At 33.7% G+C, this 26,415-nt stretch overlaps 1 protein-coding gene across 2 annotated transcripts in view; it reads right to left on the minus strand.

The window, feature by feature from the left end:
- The window catches only part of Cdh9 (cadherin 9), a 141,414-nt gene that overhangs the window by 77,458 nt on the left and 37,541 nt on the right, over positions 1 to 26,415 (minus strand). For both annotated transcript variants that reach the window (XM_003463624.5, XM_063258019.1), the window contains one exon: positions 26,098 to 26,372. In XM_003463624.5, the coding sequence (XP_003463672.2) occupies positions 26,098 to 26,325 (228 nt within the window). In that variant the 5' untranslated portion in view covers positions 26,326 to 26,372. The remainder of the gene's footprint in view (positions 1 to 26,097; positions 26,373 to 26,415) is intronic.

Genomic DNA, 26,415 nt, shown 5'->3' on the forward strand with positions numbered 1-26,415 from the left:
ATAACCAGAATGTTTTATTACTTACTGAATAGATGATTTAGGCAGGAAACAATAAAAGTTGAATTTCAATCAGAGGCTATTTAAATAAAATTAGTAAATATGCAATTAGGAAACATTATATAATTTATATCCTATGCATTATCAGTGAAAAGCACATTGTTTATTATGAATTCTTTAACTTCAGTATATCTTCAGTATTAATAGAAGCTTTATGATTCTGCAACATTTTTCTTTCTTTTTTATTGTTAAACATTAAACTTTATGGTCAGTAATACATCAAACACTCTTCTTTGTAAAATATAATGAAACAATAATGACTTTTACAGAGATACTATATAATTTTGATTCAGTTATTGCCTATGGATTTGCTTAGTGCATAGTAAATGTTGCTGTATTAAATATTTCTGTGTTGTCCTGCAAAACTATTTTAGAAAACAAAATAAAACATAAGCACTAGCCTGGCAAGAATACTGAGAAGGCACTTTGAACTACATATTATGATAGAAATTGCCTTTTTGAATTTGTTATTATGCAACAGTGAGGATCCTTATTCTTGTCTTTTGTTTATGAGTAGTTTATTCAGACAACAGTTTTAAATACCAGTTATATGTAATGAGTTCCACAATTACATCTCCATCCAATTGTTTAAATCACTTTTCAATCTGACACATCAGTGCCTGCCCCACATTTTACTAATGTGTCAAATAAACCATTTAAAGTGTTTTAGAACTTTCGTAAGCTTATTTTCCAATTTTATAACAAAATTTTTGAGTGTGAATTATTTGTAGAGAAAATATTTATTTAGTTCAGGGATTTGGTGGCTGAAGGTCCACAGAGTGTGTTGTTGGCTTGCCAGGGGCAACCCTAACAGCATCTCATTCTGTTGCAGAAGATCGTATTAAGAGCATGGACCAAAGGAAGAGATCACAAAGAAAGACAGGAAGGCAGATGACAAAGGGCAGACAGAGGCCAGGCTTGTGCTCTCATAGCAGTTATATTTCGAAGCAGTTGTGGGGTCCCACATGAGCAATGTTTGTCTCTTCTGAGGACTTGCACCCATGCCCTGAAAACCTTGCACTAAGTGCTACCTTGGAAACATCCCCATGCCTTTTAACAAGACACACTAAGGACCAAGCTTCAGAATATGAACCCCTGGGGTAAACTCTCAAATCACAACCACACCATAAAAATCAGCAAAGCAGAATTCTCTGTTCCCTCATCTTCCACTTCTTGCTTTTCCTTTTCAAGCGCATTTCATTGTCATATGTTGGGCTATACTTTGACAATCAGTGCCATGTAAAGGGCAATCTTTCTTTCATCTCCTTTATATAGTTATCAAGTCCTAAATCTTCATTTCTTCTTTGAAATTTCTGCTCAAACCATCTATTTATACCTCATGAATTTCTTCACTGGCCTCTTTACCAGTTTTCCAGAGTCTCTTTCTCATTTAGAATCCATGTTGATTCTCTTAGTTACATTTTTCATGGTTGGAAACAAAACAAAACAAAACAAAACAGAAAAACAAAAACAAAAACAAAACAAAACAAAACAAAAAAAAACAAACAAAAAAAACAAAACAAAACAAACAAACAAAAAAAAACACCTGACACTTACAAGGTAAATACAGAAAGTTTTATTTTAGCCCATGATATGTAGCTCATAGTTGGCTGGCTCCAAGGCAGGGCAGCATGAATGAGAAGAAATAGTCAATTGCAGGGTAAAAGGAGAGAGTCAACTGGTATCACTTTCCTTCATTCCCCTTATATTCCATCCAGATTACAAGCCTCCAAGTTGGTGCCAGAATGGGACTTCTGTCTCCAGTAGATTCATTCAGCCATACATATGCTAAATAGATCAGTGGATTGACTGAGTTACCACAAACCATTAAAAAAGTATCACACACCCATGATTTGGCCACTTCCTAAAAACTCCACCTGGGACCACATAAAACTTTGAAGGGACCTCTAAATACAAAGCCAACACCAACGTAAGAAGCAGATGTTTATTTTGAAACTATTAATAAGTTCTTAGAAATATGTCATTAAAATATATCCTTAGTTTTACCTTTCACTAAATGAACCTTGCATACACATAAACACACAAAATCAAGAGATCATTTTATCTTTGAAGAACCTCTGAATTTCTTTATTTAGTATGATAAATTTATCTGAACATTTTTTGCTTCCTTCATTACTGAATATGCTCATAATGACCTTTTCCTTCAGGATGGATCTCTGCATAATTTGAAGATACTTTCATTGACAAATTATAGAATAATCACGATATTTATAATTGTATCACAATTTTATTTCATAGAAATATTTAAGTGAATGTTTAATGATTGCTCATCATTTTTCTTAATTTTCTCCTATAAATGTTAATTTTAATAATATATATTTTCTAGGCTTGCTTTAATTGTGTTTATCAATTTTGGCTATTAATTATCTCTAATTTTTCTGCTATATTAAATTTTTTTTTGGTAATTACACAGTTTTTCCCACTTCCGAAAATATATGTCACCATCCTTTGGGATTTCAAGAACTCTTTTTTTTTTTTTTTTTTTTTTTTGTGGTGAAAGCAATGATTAAAATGACAGTGCAAGAAAGAAAATGAAAAAAAAATTAAACTACAAATATTTTTTTTTAAAAAATCAAATTTGAAAAAGTCATGTATATCTTCATAAAATTCAATTTAATTAATTTATTTGAAAAATCATCATACTAAGCTGTTTCTCATTGTGAACTTGGTGAGAACTGAGCTGTGTAAGGGTTAAACTGCTAACCAGGAGGGGATTTCTGACTGTGCTGGAAAAGTTCATACTGACAGCCTCAGAAGGCAGGACGACTGCAGCTGTAGCAGCTGATTCTCACTCAAAGGATTCAAGGACAGTACACTGCAAATTTAAGAGATGAAACACAGAAATTAACAAGATCTGTGGCCTAAGAAAGTCTTTGTTCTACTTCTCAAGGCCTTGCTAATTTTTGTGGGCTTTTGCCTCAGACGGGCTCTCCACTTCCTGCAGGCCCTTAAATTATTAGGAACCCAATAAATACAGGCCATCTAGAGAAACCTTTGTCCTAGCTCTAAATGAGTCTTTCCACAAGCTGCACTTTTTTTATTTAAGCCTTTGCTGTATACTCATTTTAGGAGATTGGGAGCCCAACTAAACTCCCAATATAAATGCAAATGAAAAATCTCTATAAGCTGTTCTTCCACTATCATGTGATGTTTTGAACTGTAGATGCACATTTTTTATGAACCTTTAATTTTGCTATCTGAAGTAGTCTTTCCCTATTTATTTAAAGTATTATGGTCAGGTTCTTCTTCAAGACTCATTCTAATTGCTTTAAATATGAGAAGCCTTCTTTAATATCATATATATTATATTATGTGTTATATATATATATATATATATATTTCATAATATCCAAAGAATACAAATAAGCTAAGTGATCCTCAACTGATGAAGTGGTAAAGAAAATATATTAGAGTAGTAGATGCACAATGGATTACTACTCCACCATAAAAAAAATGAAATTTAGTTTTTTGTAATAATGCAAATAAAACTGGAGGTAATTAAGTGATAGAAGCCAGGAACATAAAGGCAAGTATGATAAGATATGTACCATTCATTTGTAGAATACTGAAATATGGATCTCACAGATACTGAGAAGAGAATGGGTATTGCTAAAGAGAGTAGAAAGAGGCAGGGGAAAGTTCATCAATGCATAGGTGCTAAATTATTGTTAGATTGGATGGGAAAGTTTCTTGTAGATTTGGTTTTTTTGTAATGGGAAATGGGGGTCGGGGATTTAGCTCAGCTGCATGAGTGCCTGCCTGTAATGGGAAATGAACTCATTTCCTCTAAAGAGCTACATCCCAGCACTTTTCAATTAACTTTTTATTGTGAAACAGACTCTTGTTAAGTCACTGAGTTACCCAGTTGGTCCTGAATTTATAACTTCTTGCCAGAGAGGAGTGAGCAGTTTGTTATGTGATGTCACACAGTCCTGTGACTATAAAAAAGAAAAAAAAAAGTTTTATACATTTTGAAAGGCTACTGGAACTAATGTGCAATGCTTTTACTGTAAAATAATCATAAATGCTTGAGGAGATGTATATGTTTGACCTACTGTATTACATGGCACATGGGTATATTGAAAAATTACACAATATATCATAAGTGATACAGTTTTTATAGTTTAAATATCAGCTAACTGAATTCAACTAAAACATTAAAAACATATAAAGTAACAATAAAAATAATATTTAGTTTAGGAATAACAAAATCAAATTATTAAATATTTTCATTGCATAATCGATTCTCCCATAAATATCTGGAATTATGTAAAATTTTTACCTTGGCAGCAAACTTGATTCACAGACACAAGGATGATACACATTGTTTTGTATGCAAATTGTGTTTTATCTTCCTCAAATCAATTAATATATCCTGGCTACTGAAACATTGTGTGCCTGCAAGCATCAGTTTTCTCAGTGATTCTCACTGACTCTTCAGCACAAAAGACACAAATTTGTGTCAACAGCCTCTGCAACCTCGTCTTCCGTTCTGCTGCTCTCACATAAAATACAAATAACCCTTCACAGTTTCATTAGATTTTTATTGGCTTATATTCTCCTCATATCCTGACGATCTCACTGTCTTTAATCAGTTTGTCATGGTCTTTTGTAAACAAAAATTATTTTCCTAAGAAGTCTCTTGCTAGCTAAGTCAATGCACCAGCTTACAAAAATGGCTGTTGTTTCTGAAAAAGTCAAACTGTACAATAATTTCATGGGAATATTGGAGAAAGTAAAAAATGTTCCTCTTAATATTTTTCCAGGTAGTTCTCTCATGTAGATAAATACTGAGCTATAAAGGTTAGAAATTGTTAAATCACATTAAAATTGATTCTATCGAACTTCTGGTAGTGATGAATTTTAATCTACAGAATTTAGACCTCTGATTTTTTTAAAGGAACCTCTAGAGTAAGGTTAGTTTCCAGCAAAATGCAAAAGTACTACAAAATAACACAGTAATAAAATAATTTCCATTTGTCTATGATTGCAGTGAGTATAGATTCCAGACTTAGTCTATTTTGGGATACATTTATGAATTTGTTTTAAATTGATTTTGAATAGCCAATCTGTCTTAGACTCTGGCCCAAAATAATATATAAAAATAAGTCTGAAGAAAAAGATGTTGAATTTCAGTTCCATCTTTCCTGCTTCATGATAACAATTGTTAATTGATAAGATATTCACCAAACCAGAACATAATGTTTATAACTTGCTAAATGACATTTTAAAGCTCAAATATATATATATATATATATATATATATATATATATATATATATGCTCACCATTGACCTTTCACCATAGTATTATGATATAAAGCAGTGGGAGAATGTCATTAGTTTTAATTGTTTTCCTGAAGGTGAATAGCACAAAATAGGACTAATCCTTATTCTATACTCTATGAACATGGAAAATATGTACTTAAGATTTCTTAGAAATGATACATCAATATAACAAACACCTTGAGATGATTGCTAGAAATGAGGTAATTCAATAAATGTTAATTATTTCATAGAACACAGAGTTAGGAGTGTATCTTTATTAGAACTTAAAGATAAATAGAAATGATATGGGTTTAAATTTGAAAATCTTTGTGAATAAATGCTGCTATGACTTTAAAGTACAACCTATTTGACTAAATGGAGTAGGTTTTGCCAATCACACAGAAGGGTCATAGCAGATTTAACATTGTAACCATCTCTGAAATCAAAAAGAAATTATGAAAGCTCAATTACTTATTTTATAGAAAATAAAAAGATTAACTTCTTATCTGCTAATTTGCCAGATACTTTGCATTTGTAAAAACTGTCAACTGCTTTTGTTCTTACTATCTGGAGATTCCACAGGAACAGGAGATGAGATTCATCAATCACTTCCTGCATAATTTTTACTAGTGACAGTCTCCTTAAACAAAGCACATTTACATTCTCCTATCAAGCAATGGAAACATTTTTCTTTTAAGTTTTTAAGGCTGGTGCAAATCTTTCAAGTACAAGTTTGCATTTCAAATGCTTACATCCCTTGTGTGGAGAGGTTCAGGTATACAACACATCCAAATCCTTTTTTCTACTTCTATTTCCCTTTCCTGCCTCGCTTATCTTCATCTCTTTTTCCCCTTCTCTTTGAGAAAGATCTCTCTCCTTACTTCATGTTATTTAACTTTTAGTTTGCTCTTTATTTATACTTTGGGTTTCTCATATAAGAGAAACCATGAGATAGTTAACCTACGTGTCTGACTTACTTCACTTAACAGTATAGTCTCAAGGTGCATCCACTTTCCTGCAAGTGATCCATATTTATCTTTATGACAGAGCAGTGTTCCACTGTGTATAAATACTGTTGGGAGCCGCCGACACCGGTCGCCTTACTTGGCGGACGTAGGGCCTGTGGGTGGGAGCGGAGCCTGAGCTAGATTGCCCCTCCCATCGAGTGAGTCAAGTTGGCGCCTGCTTCCTGCCCCCTGATTGCGCTGGCGACTTAAACAACCCGCTCTGTAAGATAGTCTGCCTAGCAACAACTGATGTTAGCCAATCAGCCCGCATCGCGCGCTTTGAACTGATTGGCCACTGTCACCCTATAAAAGTGAATGCCTCTCCCGCCACGAGACAGGAAGCACAGAGAAAGCACAGAGAGAGATAGAAAAAGTCCACCGGCGAGAAAGGGCTGGTGGCAGAGTGGAGGCCTCGCGGGGCCCACGCGGAGATAAATAAAGGCAAGGTTGCACACCGCCAGACTTTGTCGTGTGTCTTTCCTGCTGGCCGGGAGCGACCCCGACAAAATACCACATTATGTTTATTCATTCATCTGTTTCCACGACTTAGGTATCATGATTTGCACTGCTATAAACATTGGTATGCAACATCACTGCAGTATGATGCTTTTAATTTTGGGGGGAAGATATCTAAAGGACAATAACTGTGTTCAAAGGAATTTCTAATTTTTTAGCTTTCTGAGAAATCTTCATACTGATTTGCACAGTGCTTGTAACAGTTTACTGTCCCACCAAAGGTACAGAATGGCTCCTATCTCTCCACAGCCTTTCTGGTATTTGGTATGCGTTGATTTTTTTATGTTAAACATTTTTTTTTTCCTGGACTGAGATAGAATCTCAGTGTTATTTATGTTTGCATTTTTCAAATGCCATCTTGAATTTTTTTCATGCATTTATTGGATGTTTGCATTTCTTTGTCTGAGAAGTGTCTGTTCATTTCAGATGTCCGTTTTTAATCGAGTCTTTAAATTTGGGGTGGTCTGGTTGTTACGAACTTCTTATATGTTTTAGATAGTAGCCTTCTGTTTAAGGAAAAGTGGCTGGCAATGTTTTTTCTGCCTCCTGTATGTTGTCTCTTCACTATGTTGATGGTTTCCTTAAGTTACAGAAGTTTTTATTTTTTTAATCTGATGTGATCCCTTTTGCTGATTTGATATTATGTCTTCTGCAACTAGAGTTTTGTTCAGAAATCTTTACCCACACTTGTGTCTTCAAGAGTTTTACTTACTTTGTCTTCCAGCAGATTGTGTCTATTCCAATGTTTAGCATACGGTAGGAGTTATGGTTCTAGGTTAAACTTTGATTATGTGGATAGTTGTTTTCTCATCATCGGTTTTTAAAGAGGCTTTCTTTTCTTCATCTGAAGGATTTGGCCTTTTTGTAAACAATCTTTTCCTTTTCTCAAACATGCATATTCCTCAGGATTTGGTCCCTTAATGTACTTTTAATGTTATTTAATTAATTTATTTAGAGACAGGGTCTCACTATGTAGTTCAAGTCGGTCTTAAACTCACTATGAAATGTGGCCCCAAAGTTGCGGTTCCTCCTGCTTCTGCCTCTTGAGTGCTGGGTTTTATAAGCATGTACCACCACACCCAAACCCATAATCCTCTTTTTCTCCTGCTTTTTTCTGTTCTGCCTTCCTTTTTTTTTTTTTTTTTTTTTTTTTTTTTTTTTTCATTTCTTCTACTGGTTGCTCTGATAATTTAATTCTTACTACTGTCATCAAACACTATATCTATCTGGCACAGTTGCTCTGAGCACCAGGACGAGGGTTTGGTAGCCTCTTATATGGACAACTGCCCTGGAAATCCTAAATTATACCACTTTACATTTGGAAAGTGACTATAAACCAATATTACTAGGAAGGATAATTACTGAGCCATAAATTTCTTTTGAAACAATACTTATGAATGCATTCATTCATCTCGTAGAGTTTAGAAAATTTATTAGGCATTAGAAATGCAGCCACGAACCACACAAGTGAAAATGCCTAGTAAACCCATTACTTTGTAGTAAGGAACAGAAAAAGATTACATTATCATATTTTAAATTATGTGCATTTCTATACTTTTTTAAAAATATCCTATAATAATTATTTTGATTATTTAGTAAAATTATAAATCCTAATTTACGTGAGCAATATGTGCTATATTTTCTGGTTAATGTCAGATTGCTGAAATTCAGTTTTTAATGAAATGTCATATACCTTATCTAAAGAAGTATGAAACTGCATTATTAAAATAGATAGTGACTCATGAGAGAATTTAAGGAAAATTTTTTGAATCAATGATGTCTGTGGAAAAATGTTCAAAATTAAAAGTTATTGATAGATGATTCAGGGCATTTATACAAGAACAAACTTTATAAAGTTCCTGGAGGTTAAAGAAATAAAAGAGGATCTGAACGCAATAAACATATCCATGTGTTTGGGCTATAACCTTTGGCAGAGGAAGTAACTAGATTTTATCGAATCAAATGGGGTAAGTCTATATAGGTTTTCATGAAATGGAAAATATGATACACGTGTTAGTCCTTTCTATTATTATAAAACGATAATGTTATAAATAATTACACAATGTATGCATGTATGGATACATCATGTGGTACTCCATATATATTTTGTATGTCAAAAACAAAATACTTAAATAAAAATAATCAAGATCCTACAAATTATATAAAGAAAAATAAAAGTCAATCTCCATTTGGTTTTGAATCAAACTATATCACAGGGCATAATTTTGCAAGTATTAAAATAATGCTGCTTAGAACTGAAGAATTTAAAAATATGTGCCCTTCACTCGTTCTGCCTCATTATGAATAATTTAGAACTGAGATCACTGATCTGCACCCTCTCTTCCTTTCTTTTCCCCTTCCTTCCTTTTTCCTTTCCTCCTCTTCTTGCCTTCACTTTTTATCTCACTTGATTTCATTTGGAGATAGAGTTGCTCAGAATTATCCAGACAATCCTCATACTTGGGATCCACTTGCCAAGGCTTCCCAAATAGTTGGGTTATAGACAGGTACAATGGATCTTTTTCTTCTTCCTTCCTACATAAAGTTTGTCAGCTTTTCGTAACTTTTAAGCAGTTTTTTATGCCTGTTTATCACTGTGACTGAAATTGCTTACTCTTCTTCAACTAAACCTCAAAAGTTATTCAGATGTATCCTTTATAATGTGAAATAGTATAGTGAGTGCTGTAATGAACATTCTAATATATATATATATATATATATATATATGTATATATGTATATAATCTGCAGACATTTCTAAGAATATATATACTGGATAAATTTCAAGTAGGAAAATTGCTGAATCAAATATTAAAATTATTTTCCTGTTGTTTTTGGGTATTCACCTAGATAAAATCTAATTTACAACCTCCCATGAAGTATCAGACTTCTATAAGATTGAAGTTCATTTCCATAAGATTGATTGTAGAAGCACTATTTTTCAATATTGTTTCAGTATTATTATTGTGAATTAAGACAAAATCCTATTCATACACTAATTGGGCAGAAACTGTTGATCATTGCAAATTTTTCATTTTTTTGTGGTAAGTCATGGGATTAAAGTAAATCAGAAGCTGGGAGTTCTTTTAAGTGAGTTGTTGAAAATAAAGAGAGCTTTGTTCTGTAAATATGTGCTTCTTATGCCACTGCCCTCTGGGAGTGTAGCGAATATGCCCTGTGAATGAGAAATGTCCTAGGACAGTGGTTGAGATTAACAGAAAAATCAGCCTTTTTGAAAGATATAATTGGACTTGTGTTGTTACTTCAAACCCTCAAGGTTCCATCCTATGCGTGTTCATTATTTCATTTGACCCCCCCCTTCTCTTTCTTTTATTGCTATTGGCATCAAGAATCCAGGCATTTCATTTATCATATTTTCTGTTGCTTTCATTGGATGGTTAAAAACTGAAATTGTGCTGTTTAATTTTTTTTTCTATTTCATTCTCAAAATTTCCATGTAAACCATGTTTAAGTTCTTTGAAACTTCAGCTGAACCTTTACGTTTTTTAAATTACATGTTAAAGAGCATAAAAATAAAATTTGAATTCTAGTAATGTGACATGCATCAAATTTTTGTTTTATTTTTATAAGAATGTCACAAAACTAAATGTTATTCATTTTTCGTTATATGCACATTATATAAGGCTGTTAATCTCATAGTTCCTTCTGATACATTACATTTTTCAAATAGTTAGACAAAATGACCAGGAGGCAAGAAATACCTTCAATAGTTTTATTCTGTTTTCAAAATAAATTACTTAATCTATAATGTAAATAAAAACTACCTTACTCTCTCTCTCTCTCTCTCTCTCTCTCTCTCTCTATATATATATATATATATATATATATATATATGTGTGTGTGTCCAAAGAAACAACATATGCTACATTATGTATTGTATAGTTTTTTTCAGATAGAACATTGCTTTGATTTTCTCTATCAAGCTGCATCTTTCAAGTTAAATTACGTTTTCCAGGCTTGTTAACACAAAACAATAACAATAAATGATTCAATAATGGTAATAACTCACACAGAAACAAGAATAATAACACTCTGCAACATATGCATTAATAATCTGTCTTCACTGTATATTGTTTCCATATATTCACATAGGCTAGACTTTATTTATTTGGAAAAAAGAACTGGTTTTGCAGTATTGACCTTGTCCTGTGTACACCTGTATAAATGTAAATAAGGTGATATTTTTCTCCTAAAGCTTGCAAGTCCTACAGTGAGTCAAATGTCTAGTGTAAATATAATAGCAATGTTCCTGGGAAGTTCACATATAATTCAACTTGAAAACCAACATAAACTTTCATTTCCTCTAAATTCTCTGATCCATAAAGGAGAAAAGAATGTTAGCAGTAAAAACGTTAGAAATGTTCCTAACACAGGAGAGGCCATTCTTATCACAATTCACACATTTCAGCTACCTTTTATCCCATGAACTTCCTTTTGACATAAATGCAAACTCTACTTCTTTTCAGCTTTATGCAAATCTAAAATGGGAGGCTCTATTTCTAGCCTTGACCAGAAAATCAGAAAAGAAATGTGTACTGTGTGATTCCACTATTATTCTCCATAAAAATGGCCACGACGAAGCACATATTACTGCAAGTGAAATGGCATGAGAGGAAATTAGGATTCACTCATTGGTCATAATATATCTTATGGAATACAAACAAAGGTTATAGCCTTGAACACATCATTTTCAACAGGCAATTTTTAGACTCTGCATTATACTAAATACAGCAATGTGTTTTTGCTCTCAATCCAACTTTAGGGAAATATTTTTTTCAGTATGCCCAGGTTTAAATAATAGTATCCATTGTGTTCTTAATGCACCAAATTCACTAAATATAAGACCTATTTTAAAAAGATTTCAGACTGAATCATTATAAATGCAACAAGTTATTTGAATATGTGGTTAGTTTAATTATGCAGATGCAATGTACGTTGGCATCAAGATACACTTTTCAGTATTTTTTTGAAATTTAATTTGATTAAAACAAAATCAGTTCTTTCTATTCTAATGATTGTATGTGTGTATGAGACATAGACCAGGACTGTGCTTATGGTCTTAGAAATGGAACAAGAGTAAATGATTTTTCTTTTACAACCTGCACAAATGCACATGCATGTGCATATGCACACACACACACACACACACACACACACACACACATACAGACACACTTGTGTGAAAAAAAAATATATTCTCTTTGAATGAGTAAAATACCTGACACCTAAAGAAAAAGGTTTAATTTAATCATAATTTCCAAGATTTTAGTCCATGATTTTTGGTTCCAAAGTAAAAACACAAAGTTAGAAGGGCACGGCAGAGCAAAGTGGCTCAACTCCTGTGGCATGCAAGCAAAGAAGGGGAACAAAGCCAGAAAGGAAGGGGTCAAGAACCAGATAAAATCCCAAGATCACGATTTCATTACTTAACCAAGTACAACCAGAAGTGTGCTTTTAATCCGCTATGTGGCTCCCGAGTCAATCAAGTTGAGACATAACTGAAATTCCATTCCTTGTCAGTCTGACACTTTAGTATCTCCTTACACTATTGTTAATTTCCAAAGTGAGTACATGTTCTGCCTAACATTGTACAACCATTCTACATTGTTCACAATGCAAGCTAAAATTTCCTCTGAACTCTAGAAAGTCTTTTAGATGTGAACTCCTGTAAGATAAAAGCCAAGTTACATATTCGCAGATCCTAATGACATGAGTTATAATTCTCATTCCAAAGGAAGTAAGAAGGAGGTAGAAAAAATGGGGTGAAAACATGACTGAAAACAAGCAGAGAAAATGTTTAGTTCAGGAACTCTGTGTCAGGCATTCAGAGTACATAGAGATAAGAGATGTGTTCCAAACGCTTGTGAATTTCTGTCATTCTGGACTTGTTTGTGAGTTAATCCTTCTGAAAATCATTAAGCCAAGGATAAACTATAGATAGGATCTTTCAAGAATGTGCTATACATGACCTCTACTTCAGTTACCAGTAGAGTTCTCATTCTCATGTGAAATCTGAGCTTGACCTTTACCATCAGAATTTCTAGTATTATTTTGATCTTTTGAGCATGTACCAGAATGCCCTAACAAGCTCTACTTAACACATTGTAGGTCTTCTCTAAACTGCTTTTCTAAACTAAATCTCTAAACCTTTCTAAACATCTTCAAACTTGTTCAAAGCCTTTTATAACTTTCTCATCTCTGCCACACAATACTCAATAGTCACAACTTAATGTAGAAGAGGTTTAATTTAGGTTCATGGTTTCAGGAGTTTGAGACATCATGTCAGAAAGGTATGGCAGTATGATGCTGCTAACCTCTTGAGGCTGTAAAGCAGAACATGGATCATTACTAGAGAAGAAGAGGTCAAGAACCAGATATAACCCTTGGATCCACCTTCATTTCAGACCCAGTGAGAAATGTGCTTGAACAATCTACTAGGCAGCCTCCAACCCAATCAAGTTAACAATAAAGCTTAAATGACACAAATACATAGTAACAGTGCCCAGAGAAAACTACTATTAACTGGCAGGTTAGAAAAGCATCACAGTGAGAAACATGATGAGTTGGAGCATACGTCAGTGACAGAACTCTCCAGTGGCAAGTGCAAAAGTTCACCCTGGGTTGAATTCCCAGTGCACCTCCTTCACAAAAAGAAAGAAAAAAAAAAAAAAAAAAAAAAAAAAAAGGTCATGTACAAGTCTTTTAAATATGAAAACAATTTAATATTCATGGAGTAAGAGGAAGATATGAATAAATTGTCAAGTTAAAGAAATTAAATGGTAAATTCAATGCATATGAGTAGGCTGGGAATAAAAGTGAATGTTCTTCTGTTAAGAGCTTTCTGACCATAAACAAATATTTTCTCATTAAGAGTTTTTAAAAGGATAACACTGTGATACAGAGTTTAGATAAAAGAACTCTGATAAGCATGCATAAAGCTAACTTTAATAGGGAAAAGAGAAATAAAATGTATTAGGTCCATTGAGGAGTCTAACAGTGTTCATTAGAGGCTATGAACGTTTGACAGCTTTCAGCACCAGTGACTGTGGACCCATAAGTAGAATTTTAGAAAATAAACCAATAGAATCTGATTAATCCCTTAAGGCGGCAAAACCTGGGTGCATCTGTTATGTGGAGTATTATTTTCCTGTTTTCATGTAATCTGTCCGCCAGTTGTATTTTTTTAATGCTAGCATTGAACCAGTACTGTACCACTGGGCTACACCCTTAGTCCAATACTGGATACTGTCAATGTCTGACTGAGTCAAAATGTTCTAACAAGTCTTAGTTTGAAGGAGATGTTTAGATGGGTAAGCAATGAAAATTTCTGACGGTTATTTATAGGTTAGAGGTAGGTGGAAAAGTCTGAAGAGTGAGAATGATCATCTTAAAATTGCTAACTGGAGTAGGTTAGTAGCCAATGCAGATTTTTATCCAAATTTGAAGCAACACCTGCACACTGGGTGCCTGTGGGATTTTAAAATTGATTACTGAGTGTGGAGGAGGATTTGATTGATTGATGCATGTTCTGTCTATATTAGATCTATATTATGATTCTGTTTAATGGTTCAACAAAGTGCAAAACCTAACTTAAGCTACAAATCTTTGTTTAACCTCTGAAAATTTCTGCTTGTTATCTACTGAAAAACCATTTCTTTTTTATTTTACATATTAGTTTACATTATTCTTCTTTATATTATGATCTTTGATGAAAATAATTACATGAAGATTAGCTGTGTAAGGCAAATGAGCAACTGAATTTAAACTTAAGACAAAGGTAACAATAGAATATTATCCATCCATTTTAAACTTCTCTGACCTTTTTAAGAGGTTCCAGAAAGACCAAATTACATTTTTTTGAGTTTATTTCAAGATTCTGGTGTTTTTTAGATAGCATGTATTAGTATTTCTTTGAGGATTTTGTGTTGACATCTCATTTTCTGCTTTAATATTAAAAAGAAATTTAACAATTCAAAGTGATATCAGTAATAAATATTTGCATTATAAATGAATTACAACAGCAATAACACAATATGCATGTTAATTTTTTTAAAATATGGCTCAGATCTAAGTATCTTAACGTGTTTTAAAATTTAAATTTTTCTTTTCTGTTATATTTTGTGGCACAAGAATGGTGCATGATCTTATGCATGACCTTAGTGATTGTGCATTTATTAAGATAAAAATAGGCATGATATGTACTCTTCTGCCTGCCTTTTTCAAAGTTCCAGTGAAACAGTTCACGGTGTTTGAAACGTTTCAAAAAAATAAAATCTATTAAAACAGAGTGGGGAATAAAGCCAATTGAATGAAATACTTATAATTGGTGAATCAAGCTGAAAGGTAGATAAAAGCACATCCAGAGTGACCTTTCTCACAATTTTAAATTAGCTTAAATATATTTAACAAAACCCTGCAAGATTTTCAATTGAATTAATAAATAATTTTAAGGAAAATGTTCAGTCTTCCAATTTCTGATTGTACTCCATTCCCTTTTACTTTTTGCGACACTGTTCCAAGCACTATTTCAAACACTAGTTTAACTTGAAATTCTTGAAAGATCCATTTTGTTCATATTATCACCATGCATTAAGGTTTTCTGTTTTTCCTGTTAGTCTTTCTGACATTTGTATGGTTTAAATGAATTATCCTAGTGAGTTAAGTACGTGAACCTTCAGTTTTTATCTTTTGCTAAATATTTGTTTATGCTTTTAGTTCATTTAACAACTTTTTATGTATCTTTCTCTAATTGAGTTATATATTCTATATTCATAAAACATTTTTTCATGTCTATTATTGTATGCAGCATTACCTGTGTCACAAGTATTTTTTCTTTTTTTTTTTTTTTTTTTTTTTTTGTCTTTTTCCTTTTTATCGGTACTGGGGATCAAACTCATGACTGCCTGCTTCCAAGGCAGGAGCTTATGCCGCTGAGCTAAACCTCCAGCCCCTAAGTATTTTTTCTCTATTGGACATTTTATCTATTTATATTCCTAAGCAATGTATCAAAGTCAATATTCTAAGAATAAAAAGGTTCTATATAATTCTAGAATTATTTTTAAAACTAAAGATTTTATTAGTATTATAAACAACTAACTTAGATAGACATATTATATGCAGTCAGGCAAGACTAAGTCTTCTGAGGAGTCAGTGTATGAAATTAGAGCACATTCCAACTTTGGATAGAGGCATGTCTGTCAAAAGCGAGGCCCTGAGATAAAAATTGAATGACTTAGCCTACATGCCTCCCCCGTGGATAAGCAAGAAACTGAAAATAATGTAATAATTGGAATCAATTGTTTCACTAACCTCTGCATAGATTTCAATCCCCTGAGTGAGCAGTCACGCCCTCCTGATCCATCCCTTCCAGGTACACTTGATACATAACCTGCTTCCCCACTGAATCAACACCACCCAAGCAAGTGGCTAGAATTTTAATCTTAGTTGACCATAGTATTGATGCACATTATACCAACCTCTTGATTTTGTTCTGTAAAGCTTTCTCTGTGAAGTGGGGTCCATGGCAACTAATTTCATGCCTCCTCCTGTCTCTCAGGAGCTACCTCTCTCAATAAATCTTTCCTACTCTTAACCTCTATTGTTTCACAGAATTCCTTCTACCATTTAGTACATGAATTCAGCATATCTGACATCCCGCTAGATGTTATATTATTTCCCTATGTTATCAGTGTAATTACATTTAACATTAAAATAATCAGGCCCTCATCAAATATGCCAGCCATTCTTATAATTATAATATTTCCTTATCCAGGCCAAGTGTTCAATCCAGAAGTACATATTTTCTGAAATAGGCATGCCAATTTTTGTCCCTTTACAGTTAATTTCAGTACAGTTAATTTTTACAGTTAATTTCAGTTTCTCAGACAAGCAAGATGACAAAGAGTGATAAAAATTTTATAAAAATACAAAGGATCTTCAAAGTCACAATGATCTAGAGAAATTACCATGCTTGAGAGTGCCCCACATGATCAGACTAAAAGAAAGTCCAAATGTTCAACATAAATAAGAAAGTTTTGTACCAATGCAAAACATCAATAAAAAGTTAGATTCCCCATAAAATACATATATACTAATGAAATATAAAGAAAAATAAAGAAGAAATAAAAATAAATGTGAGAAATGTCACATTGAGATTTCATAAAGAAATAGTCTTAGAAAGATTGAATAAGATCCAAAACATACCATGGTATTGTGAAAGGGAATAAAACTGCTCAAAAGGAAAAAAAAAAATAACTGGGATGGGGAAAAAGAGAAAACAAGGAAAGGAAAACAATATATATATATATATATATATATATATATATATATATATGATAGCTAAGATAACTGTTAGTTCAGGGAAAGGATTGCTTATATTGTTTGATCTGTTTTGTATGTCCATATGTAATCTGAGCAACTATTTTGAAGATAAGAATATGTAATATAGTAATCATTGTTAATTTCCTATCAGCTTGTTTTAAAAATCTATATTGTTTCCATTGTTTTGTTTTGCTTTATTGTTTTGTTTTCATTTAATCTTCTTAAAATAAAAATTTATTTAAGAAAAAAAAGAAATAGTCTTAGAAAAGCAAAGCTGGAACAACTTTATTTTGTTCTTGACCTTATAAATAGCCAGTAAATGAATTAAAAAGACTTGCATATCTAAATGTGATAGACAAAATGTTGAAAATCTGATGGAAAAAATATTATCTTAATGGAAAACAATTGTTTCTTAAATAGCACATTGTTATACAATGAGTACTTATGTGCTCCATAAAATTCATATGCTGAAATGTGATCTCTCCTGGGTGTATTTTGAGGAAAGCATGTGGGACACCATTATGTCCTGAAGGCAGAGCTCTCATGAATGGGATTATGAAAGAGATCCCAAAAAGCTCACTTAGTTTTTTTCTACTGTGTGAGTACACAGGAAGAAGGTGGCTGTCTGAAAATTGGAACCAAGTGCATACCAGAGTCTGAATCTACTTGCAGGTTAATTTTAGAAGTTTCACTTCTCTAAGTTATAAAACATAAATTTCTGGCATTTACTAGGCAGAGTATATAATATTTGTCATGACAGCCAGAGTGCAGTAATACACTTTTCTAATGATCTAACAAGTAGGGATTGGTAAACTGAACTGAGTTGAAAGCAAAATTATTTTTCCTTTAAAGATATTATGGAAGCATTAATTAATCAGAAATCAGCACCTCTGTCAGATAAAGTTTTCGAAGAAAATATTTTAAATATCTATAACAAATGATTATTTCTTCTATATAGCAATAAATTTAAGCTTAAAACAAAGTCAAATGTCCTAATGGAAATGTGAATAAAAGCTATAAAGTCAGTTCAATTTTGAAATATGCAAATGATGAAAACAAAGTAAAAATGTATTGATTTTTAACTCATTCGAGTCATTCAAATAAAAACTCTAGAGACAAAACTCATACCACCCACACTGGTTTTAATTTTAAAAATATATAATACTAACAAAATAAGCAGTGGTAAGGATGTAGAGTAACTAAAGCTCTCATAAATTCATGTTGGAAATGTAGACAGAAGCACTTTAATCATCTCTCATTAGTGAAAAAGTTACTTGTCTGTCTGTAACATGAAATGCCATTTAGAATATAACACATTCTTTGCACAATTTTATGTACTACTTTAACCTTCATAATACTGAACAGTAGAAGCTAGATATACTTTTTACCTTTATTAATATGAAACTTTAATACTGGCAAAATATATCAATAGGGAATAGAGTTGACCAGATGGTTACACCTGGAAAGGTATGGCTCAGACAGAAATAAATGAACACCTAAGATGTTAAATTTCTGTATTTTGATTTTTGTCATGTGTCATGGTTTATGTCTGTGGCCCCCAGGCCTCATGAGTTTGCATTGCTCATTTGTGATGGTTCATTGTATAGTGCTTGGATTGATGGTGTCAGTGCTCCACCCACATAGGGGTGGAGCCAGGATGTGATGTAATGGCAGGAAAAAGGTGTGTCTTGCTCTTTGCTGGTTCCTGCTTGCTGTTGGTGGCCTCCATGAACTGTGGCCCAGCCATGCCTGCCTGCCTTGGAGCCAACTGAGTGTGGACTGAAAACTCCAAAAACTGTAAGAAATAAACCTTTCCTTTCCCAACTTTGAGCTTCAGGTATTTTGTCTCAGCAATGAGTAAAAAGTGAGTAAGACAGATTTTGGTATCCAGGAGTGGGGTCATTTGCTGTGACTATACCTGACCATGTTTTTCAAGAGGCTTTGGAATTGGCTTGTGGGCAGAGTTTGGAATGGTTTGGACATGTCGCCTGGATGCATAGAGCTGGAGCGGCTTAGGCTGTTCTGTAGAGGAGATACTGGTTAGAGCTCAGGAGACCAGAAGGCTGATAAAAAGCCTCATGGTAAAGACCAGGCTTGGGAGGTTTCTGCTGAGAAAGACTGCATTGGTTGTTGGACTCCACACGGTGTGTGTTATGGCTTGGCAGAAAGTTTGTCTGCATTTTGCTCCTGCCCAGAGACTTTGCCTGAGACAGAGTTAAAGGACAATGGACTGATTAACCTTGAAAAGGAAATTAAAAGGCAATCGAACATTGAGGCTGTGGCATGGCTATTGTTGTGGGTTTTCAGCCAGCTATATGTTTCAAATCAAGAGCAAAGAGACCAGCAGGATACTTTACAATGCTGTGAGTTTGGCCAGAAGGAAAATTCCAGGAAGGCTGTGGATTGTAAAGACAGAGTTGAGATTTTGATTGTTGGTGGGAAATAGAGAGATAAGAAAGATGGCCCGGGGCATCCCAAGAAGCTAGTCCCCACCCTTTGCAGCCTCACTGCAAGGGTGAAAGAATTTGCTCAGAGGAAAAAGCTGAGTGTCATGCTCAGAATGGTGACAGAAGCCACATGAGGTTCCAAAATGTAGAGAAGCTTTTTCTCACAATCAGGCAAACAGAGCCCTGCGATCCAGGCAACTGACCCCTACAGCGAAGAGAGAGAAAAGCCTGGCTACTGCTTCAGCTGGCAGCAAACCTTGGCAGCATCCACAAGGTGCTGATTTTAGGTGCAAGGAAAATGCACGAATTCTGAGGGTAAGATAGCTTCCACCTTGATTGCAAAGGGCCTGGGAGGCCAAGCAGTGTGCCCCTGGGAGGGCAATTTGTGAAAATGTAAAGGTGAAACCTAAGGTACATTGGAGTCCTCAGAAGTTTGGAAAAGCCAGAAACGTGGGTGATCCAAGGAAAGCTGCAAAAAGCGAGCAGAGAGGATTTAAGAGAGAAGCTGTGGGAGCTGATATCCCTGGAAATGCCATGGGGGTGGAATCACCCAAGCCTTTTGGAGCTTACAACCAGATTGCTTCAGATGCTGAGCATGGTACTCTAGGACTTAATGTTTGTCCTGCTGGATGTTGGACTTGCTTTGTTTCCAATACTTTATATTCCCCTGCTTGTAACTTTTGGAATAGTAATGTTTATCTTGTGCCTTTGCAAATCAGAAATTTTTAGCCTTGTTTCATTTGTACAGGGGGTTACAGTTAAGAGTTTGCCATAGATATTGGAGGAGACTTGGGACTTGGACTTTTAAGCAATGCTGAAACTTAGAACTTTGGCAACTCTTGGAGGAGGACTAAATGTCTTTTATATAAAGGATGTACATGAGTCCTGGGGGCCAGAGGTGGAATGTCATGGTTTATGTCTGTGGCCCCTAGGCCTCGTGGGTTTGCATTCTTCATTTTTGATGGTTCATTGTCTAGTGCTTGGATTAATGATGTCAGTGCCACACCCACAAAGGGGTGGAGCCAGGATGTAATATAATGGCAGGAAGAAGGTGTGTCTTGCTCTTTACTGGTTCCTACTTGCTGTTGGTGGCCCATAAGAACTGCGGCCCAGCCATGCCTGCCTGCCTAGGAGACAACTGAGTATGGACTGAAACCTCCAAAAACTGTAATAAATAAACCTTTCCTTTCCCAACTTTGGGCTTCAGGTATTTTCTCTCAGCAATGAGTAAAAAGTGACTAAGACATCGTGTTAATATAAATATATCCAAATAGAATATTTCATTATGCTATGTGATTCATATTTTTATATACTAATGCATTAATGTATACCTTTAAACAATCTCAGATGGCAATGTAAAAGCACATGCTTATACATACATATACACATATTCATTAAAACATATAGTCATTGGTCCAGAATTATTTGCATCAATATCACATCAAGTAACTGTTTTCTTAAAAATCATATTGAAACATCAAGCAAGCTCATTCTTTAATCTTAGGTGCAGAAGGAAGAACCCAATTTACATAATTACATATTTTATGACAGGAGAGAGGAGCAGTCATGATTTATCTCCTCATAGTCAGAGCTATCAATGGTACTGTGCTTCTCATATTTCCTTCTTTAGTATTGTTTGCTTCCTTCTCATTCTATCATCCACATACATGTGATTTCTCCTTGCATGGTTAAAAGATAGGATGCTTATTTTCTTACAAAGGATAATATTTTATTATTGGTCACCTATAGTTTAAAAAGTATTTTAAATTTTTTCTAATTTTATTTTAATCCAATCTCTGAATTTTATTATATATCACAGAATTAGATTTCACACTTTAAAACAACAGCAAAGGCATAGTGATAAATAGTGAAAAGTCCAAAGCTACCAGAGAAAATTAGTGTCAAAAAGTTTTGGAAATTATATGTATTACCAATTCCCTGGATTTCTGTTATTTTAAAATAAATTTTGTGTCTGCCTTGCTTGGATATCTTTCAGTCTTCTAAAGCTTCTAGTAAATGATCAATAAATAACCTCTATCAAATCAATTGTAAAATGTTACCAGTACTTATAATAAAAAAATTAAGCTGTATTATCATGAATTTAAGGCAGCATAGTGCCTTAATATAGTTTCATTATACTTTTATTGGACTATTTCCATGGTTTTTTTTTTCCATAAATCCCCACTGGATAAGGCAATTTGCAGAGTTGAGAATATACCTCTGCTCATCTCTAATAATGCTGATTTTTATTTTGAAGATGTCTCAACTTTTAACTTTCCATTTGACTTTCCCATTAATCACTGGCTAAATAAGTTCTTATATAAGTAGGAAGAAACACATTTAAATGTGTCCAGAACTGTGGTGAGACTATTACTCCTGATACATCAGTTTCAATAGACAAGAAATGTCTAGTAAATGAGTAAAGTACCATCCTGGCTAGTGTACCCTAGTGGATCATAGAAGAGTGTGTTGGATCCCATTTATAGTTCACAGCCCATAGTCAGTAAATGTCCTCTGTGCTGGTTCTCAGTCGCCAGAAAATAAGCAGCTTATCTCTGTCAGATCCTTTTGCTATTATGTTCCTGTTTTATACCCAAAGAGCACAGACTCTAAATTAATTTTTTGCTTCTCTAAATTAGAGGTTTGAGCTATTGTATATCAGTGACAGAAAGCTGACTAATATGCATGATCGACAACAGAGATACTGAAACCTCAGAAATTACTTCAGAGGTGCCATTTAAAAATTAAAGGAAGTTTTAATAGTTGATGTTTTGTATTTCTGGTATTTCACTTTATTATTTTCAAGTGTCTCCCAGTATCTATTGTACAATAATTGCAATTTTCCTTTGTTTTCATTAGTTTTGAAATATAGCAGGTGGCGATTCTTAAGACTTTGTAATCCTTTTTAGTAAGAACAGACGTTTTTCCTTATTACACCAAACAATATTGGTGAATCTCTGAAATTTTTAGTCAAAAATAACGAACAAAATATGGAATTGCGTTATTATGAAGAAAAAATATAAATTTGTTTCTAATTCCAGTCTTTCTGACTTCTCTGTTTCCTATAACTGAAAAGACTGCAATGTCACCAAGAAAAAAAATTCACCATTTATTTCCTAATGCTAAATACAAATAATTTAAAGAACCAAATCACAGGGAGAGGATGAAAAACACTGAAGTAAACTTTATGGAGATGGGACAATATGGAAGGGCAGTAGAGAAATAAAAATAACTAAGAGGTGATAAGTATATGCACCGGACTATGGTAATTTCTATGTATCGAAAGCATATGTTGATAAAAAAGAAACCAAAACAAGGATAAAAATAGATCCAGTATGTAACTCAGCAATCCCACTACTAAATATGTACCCAAAAGATATCAGTTCAGTGTGGAGGAAGGCAAGAGGGAAAGTGAAGGGGGAGAAAACTGTTGAAGTGTGTTATGTGTGTATGTCAATTCCTCACACTGAATATAATCATACTTTAAAATCACTAGTGAATTATATATTTTCTTCCTTCTGTAATCCATTTCAACAATAAAAGCAAATGAATTATTTTAGACATCCTGCACCCATAACTAATTTATATAAAACATTTAATAGATTTTTATATTTCATACTGTGTGCAAAAACTACTCAGTCTGGTATTATCCTTCTCACGGTAAAGATTTAACTTGGTTTCATTAGATTATTCTTATATCTTCCTTCTTCCCTCCTTCCCTTGCCCTTTCTTTCCTTTCTTTTTTTTTTATAACAATTTTACAAGGACCTAATATTGTAATTTCTAAATTCCATAGATTTACCGAACGAAAAATTCTGAATTAAATCTTGTAAATTCCATACCAGGATGTGTATTTTTACTAAAGTACATTAAATTTTGCTGCTAATTTTTTTATTCTAAAACTTTTTTAAATGCAAAAGCTAACCCTTGATTTTACTTTAATAATTAGATATTTTCTACCTTCACTTGTGTATTACCTGTAAATTAATATAGTATTCATTTTCAAAAATACACCACTTCTACAAAAGCAATGAACTATGAAAATCTCTTTTCATGAACCTGACTTTTCTCAATCCTGAAGAATTTGCCCAGAAATCACATGATGGATTATAACGTCACCAATTCAATGCCTGTTAACATTATGGGTTGGGTTTACCTGGGAAAAACGGAAGCAATGTGGCACCACTCATAGTCTGAGTTTTAAGAACTTATTGGGATAAAAGAATTCATGTTATTAACCAGGTTCAGTGTTACCTTCAGAATTAGCCTCCATATAGGCAGCCAGGATAACAGGTTAGGGAGAGTAGATAAACTCTTAATAATTTAATACACGCTAAAAAGTACTTGGAGGTGCACCTTTATAGTGAACTAGGTATGTGGTAATGAAATATGTAAAACAAGACACTACAGCAAAATAGAAAGCTTTTAAATTTTCCAAAAAACTAAAAAGTATAGGTATTTTATTTTGGTGAACTTTCTCTCTTTCACTCCCTCACACCCATACGCCCCCCACACACAAATACAAACACACGCACACAAATACAAACACACACACACAAATACAAACACATATTTTTATATGGTAAGTATTAAAGCAGGAGACAAGACACGGAGCTTTGATTTGATTATCTCATCAGACAAAAGCTTTGATAATGTGCTTTGCATGTGAGGCACATAGTTTGCTTTTAGAGCTAAATAGCTTCCAAAAAATGAATAATTTGTTTATGGGAGAAAAACTATTTCAAACATAGTCTACATTTCATAATGTCAGCGTAAAAATGATGATCAATTTAGAAACTTATACCAAAGCAAGCTCAGGGCTTAGAAGGAAACGGTTTTGCTTTCAACTAAAATTAAACGCTTACTATAGAGTCCTAAGAGCCTGAAGATTACGAGTATCTCTTTTTATCTGTGGTACTTCTCTGTGACCGTGACTCTCCAAGGATGAAACCATTTCTGTAAAGCCCTGTGACCTGAGTGTGTCCTTTATACACCGCCTTAGAAAAAGAATCATAAGGCAATTTCAAGTCCTTAGACACAAACGCTTGTTGAACTCAAAATGTCCTGATGTTACTTATCAAGCAGAGTGTGGAAAGTTATGTTAAATGAAGGATGCTGGAGAAGCCATCTAACTAACCTGAAGAGAAATAACGGAGGAGAGAGACACAGCAGGTGAACTGACCGGGACAAAGTGGGCCTGACCTCTAGAACAAGAGAGAGAGAGAGATATCAAACACACTGAAATAATAGGCTGTGATAAGAGAGGCTGCATCAGAAAAGCCTATTGGCCCACATATAAAATGAACACATAGATCAAGCTTTCAGCCATTTCAAAATAAATATTTCTGGTTTAAAAGATACAGGCACACCACCTGCTTTCATTTTTGACTGTTTCTGACTTATTTGCCTGGTGGTATTAATGAATCGGAGCTCAGATATTACAATCACAAGTGGTATATGTGTGCAAAAATCAAGAAAAATCCACGCATATTGTGTTTACAGTATTACCTTTTCAGCGTTCATTCTACGAATTTGAGAGAACCTCACAATTGGTATAAATTAATACAAAAGAGCAACCTAATTGTCCGGAAATAATGTTGAAGAGATTGGTACGGGGATGATAGATAAATTGAAAATTTTGGATGTCAGAAAGATCATGTCACTAACAAAGAAGAAGGAAACAATTGAAGAAAGTAGAAAATAAACTCTACAAATATTAAAGGCAAAGAATGATACTGCCAGTGAAGCAATCTTAAAACTGGAAATAAGAAGACAGTTATATATTATCTGCCATTATTTGCAAATATCATTGCAAATGAGGAACTATTGATATTTTACCTATTAACATAAAATTTTATCTTTCTAAAAGTAGTGTCTTCTTTGTATCTTTTCTTTTTTCTTTTGGCTTTAAAATTTTAGTATTATAGGCTGCAAGCAGATCACTTTGACTAATACCTAGACAAACAATCATCTAGAAATATATCTTTCTTAATACAGAATATATAATCCTGTTTCATGGTGAATTAGTCAATAATAAATACCAATACATTTTAGTAATTTTATTGCACATTATAATTGCATTTTGTTTTGTCTCATGGAACACAATGTTGCTTTTTCATGATTTTAAAGTAAAATTCAAGGAAATTTTCTCCTATAACCATACATATGCAATTAAATCCTTTTTACGTGATTAATAGTGAATCTGGACTTCATAATATATTTTAATTTGATGCCTATTAAAAATTGTTATTTATATTTAGCACCTGAGCATGTCATGCACTACACAGTATCCCAACAAAGAATTTGTCATATCATGTTATATGTTGCTGTCACAATTAGTTAGACAGTTTTGAATGATTATTACCGACAGGCAAGACGTATGAAAACAATCAAATGCTTATCACTCTAAACATTTTTCTAATGTCTTATGCAAAAGTCTTACCTTGCCTACATACTGCGTGTCTGCACCTGTGTACTCTTCCAGCAGGAAGAACTGGTTCCACATCCAGCCCCGCTTGACGCGATGCAGCATCTTACCATCATTTTTGGTCGGACTTGTGACACTTCTGCTCGTTAAATGGCTGTTAGATTTTTCTTGTGATGCGATGGTGTCAAAGGTGTGGAATATGCAGATCCAAATAAATGGTGACAGGCAATGAAATGTCCTCATTATCTGTGACTTCAAAAGAATGCCAAACCCAATGTAATTTGTCTCACCTGGAAAGTTGGAAAAGAAACATGGTTTTTAAGTTGGGTTATA

This window comes from Cavia porcellus, unplaced genomic scaffold, assembly GCF_034190915.1.
Source record: "Cavia porcellus strain 051 isolate PalLab524CR breed Dunkin Hartley unplaced genomic scaffold, mCavPor4.1 scaffold_11, whole genome shotgun sequence".
Classification (NCBI taxonomy): domain Eukaryota; kingdom Metazoa; phylum Chordata; class Mammalia; order Rodentia; family Caviidae; genus Cavia; species Cavia porcellus.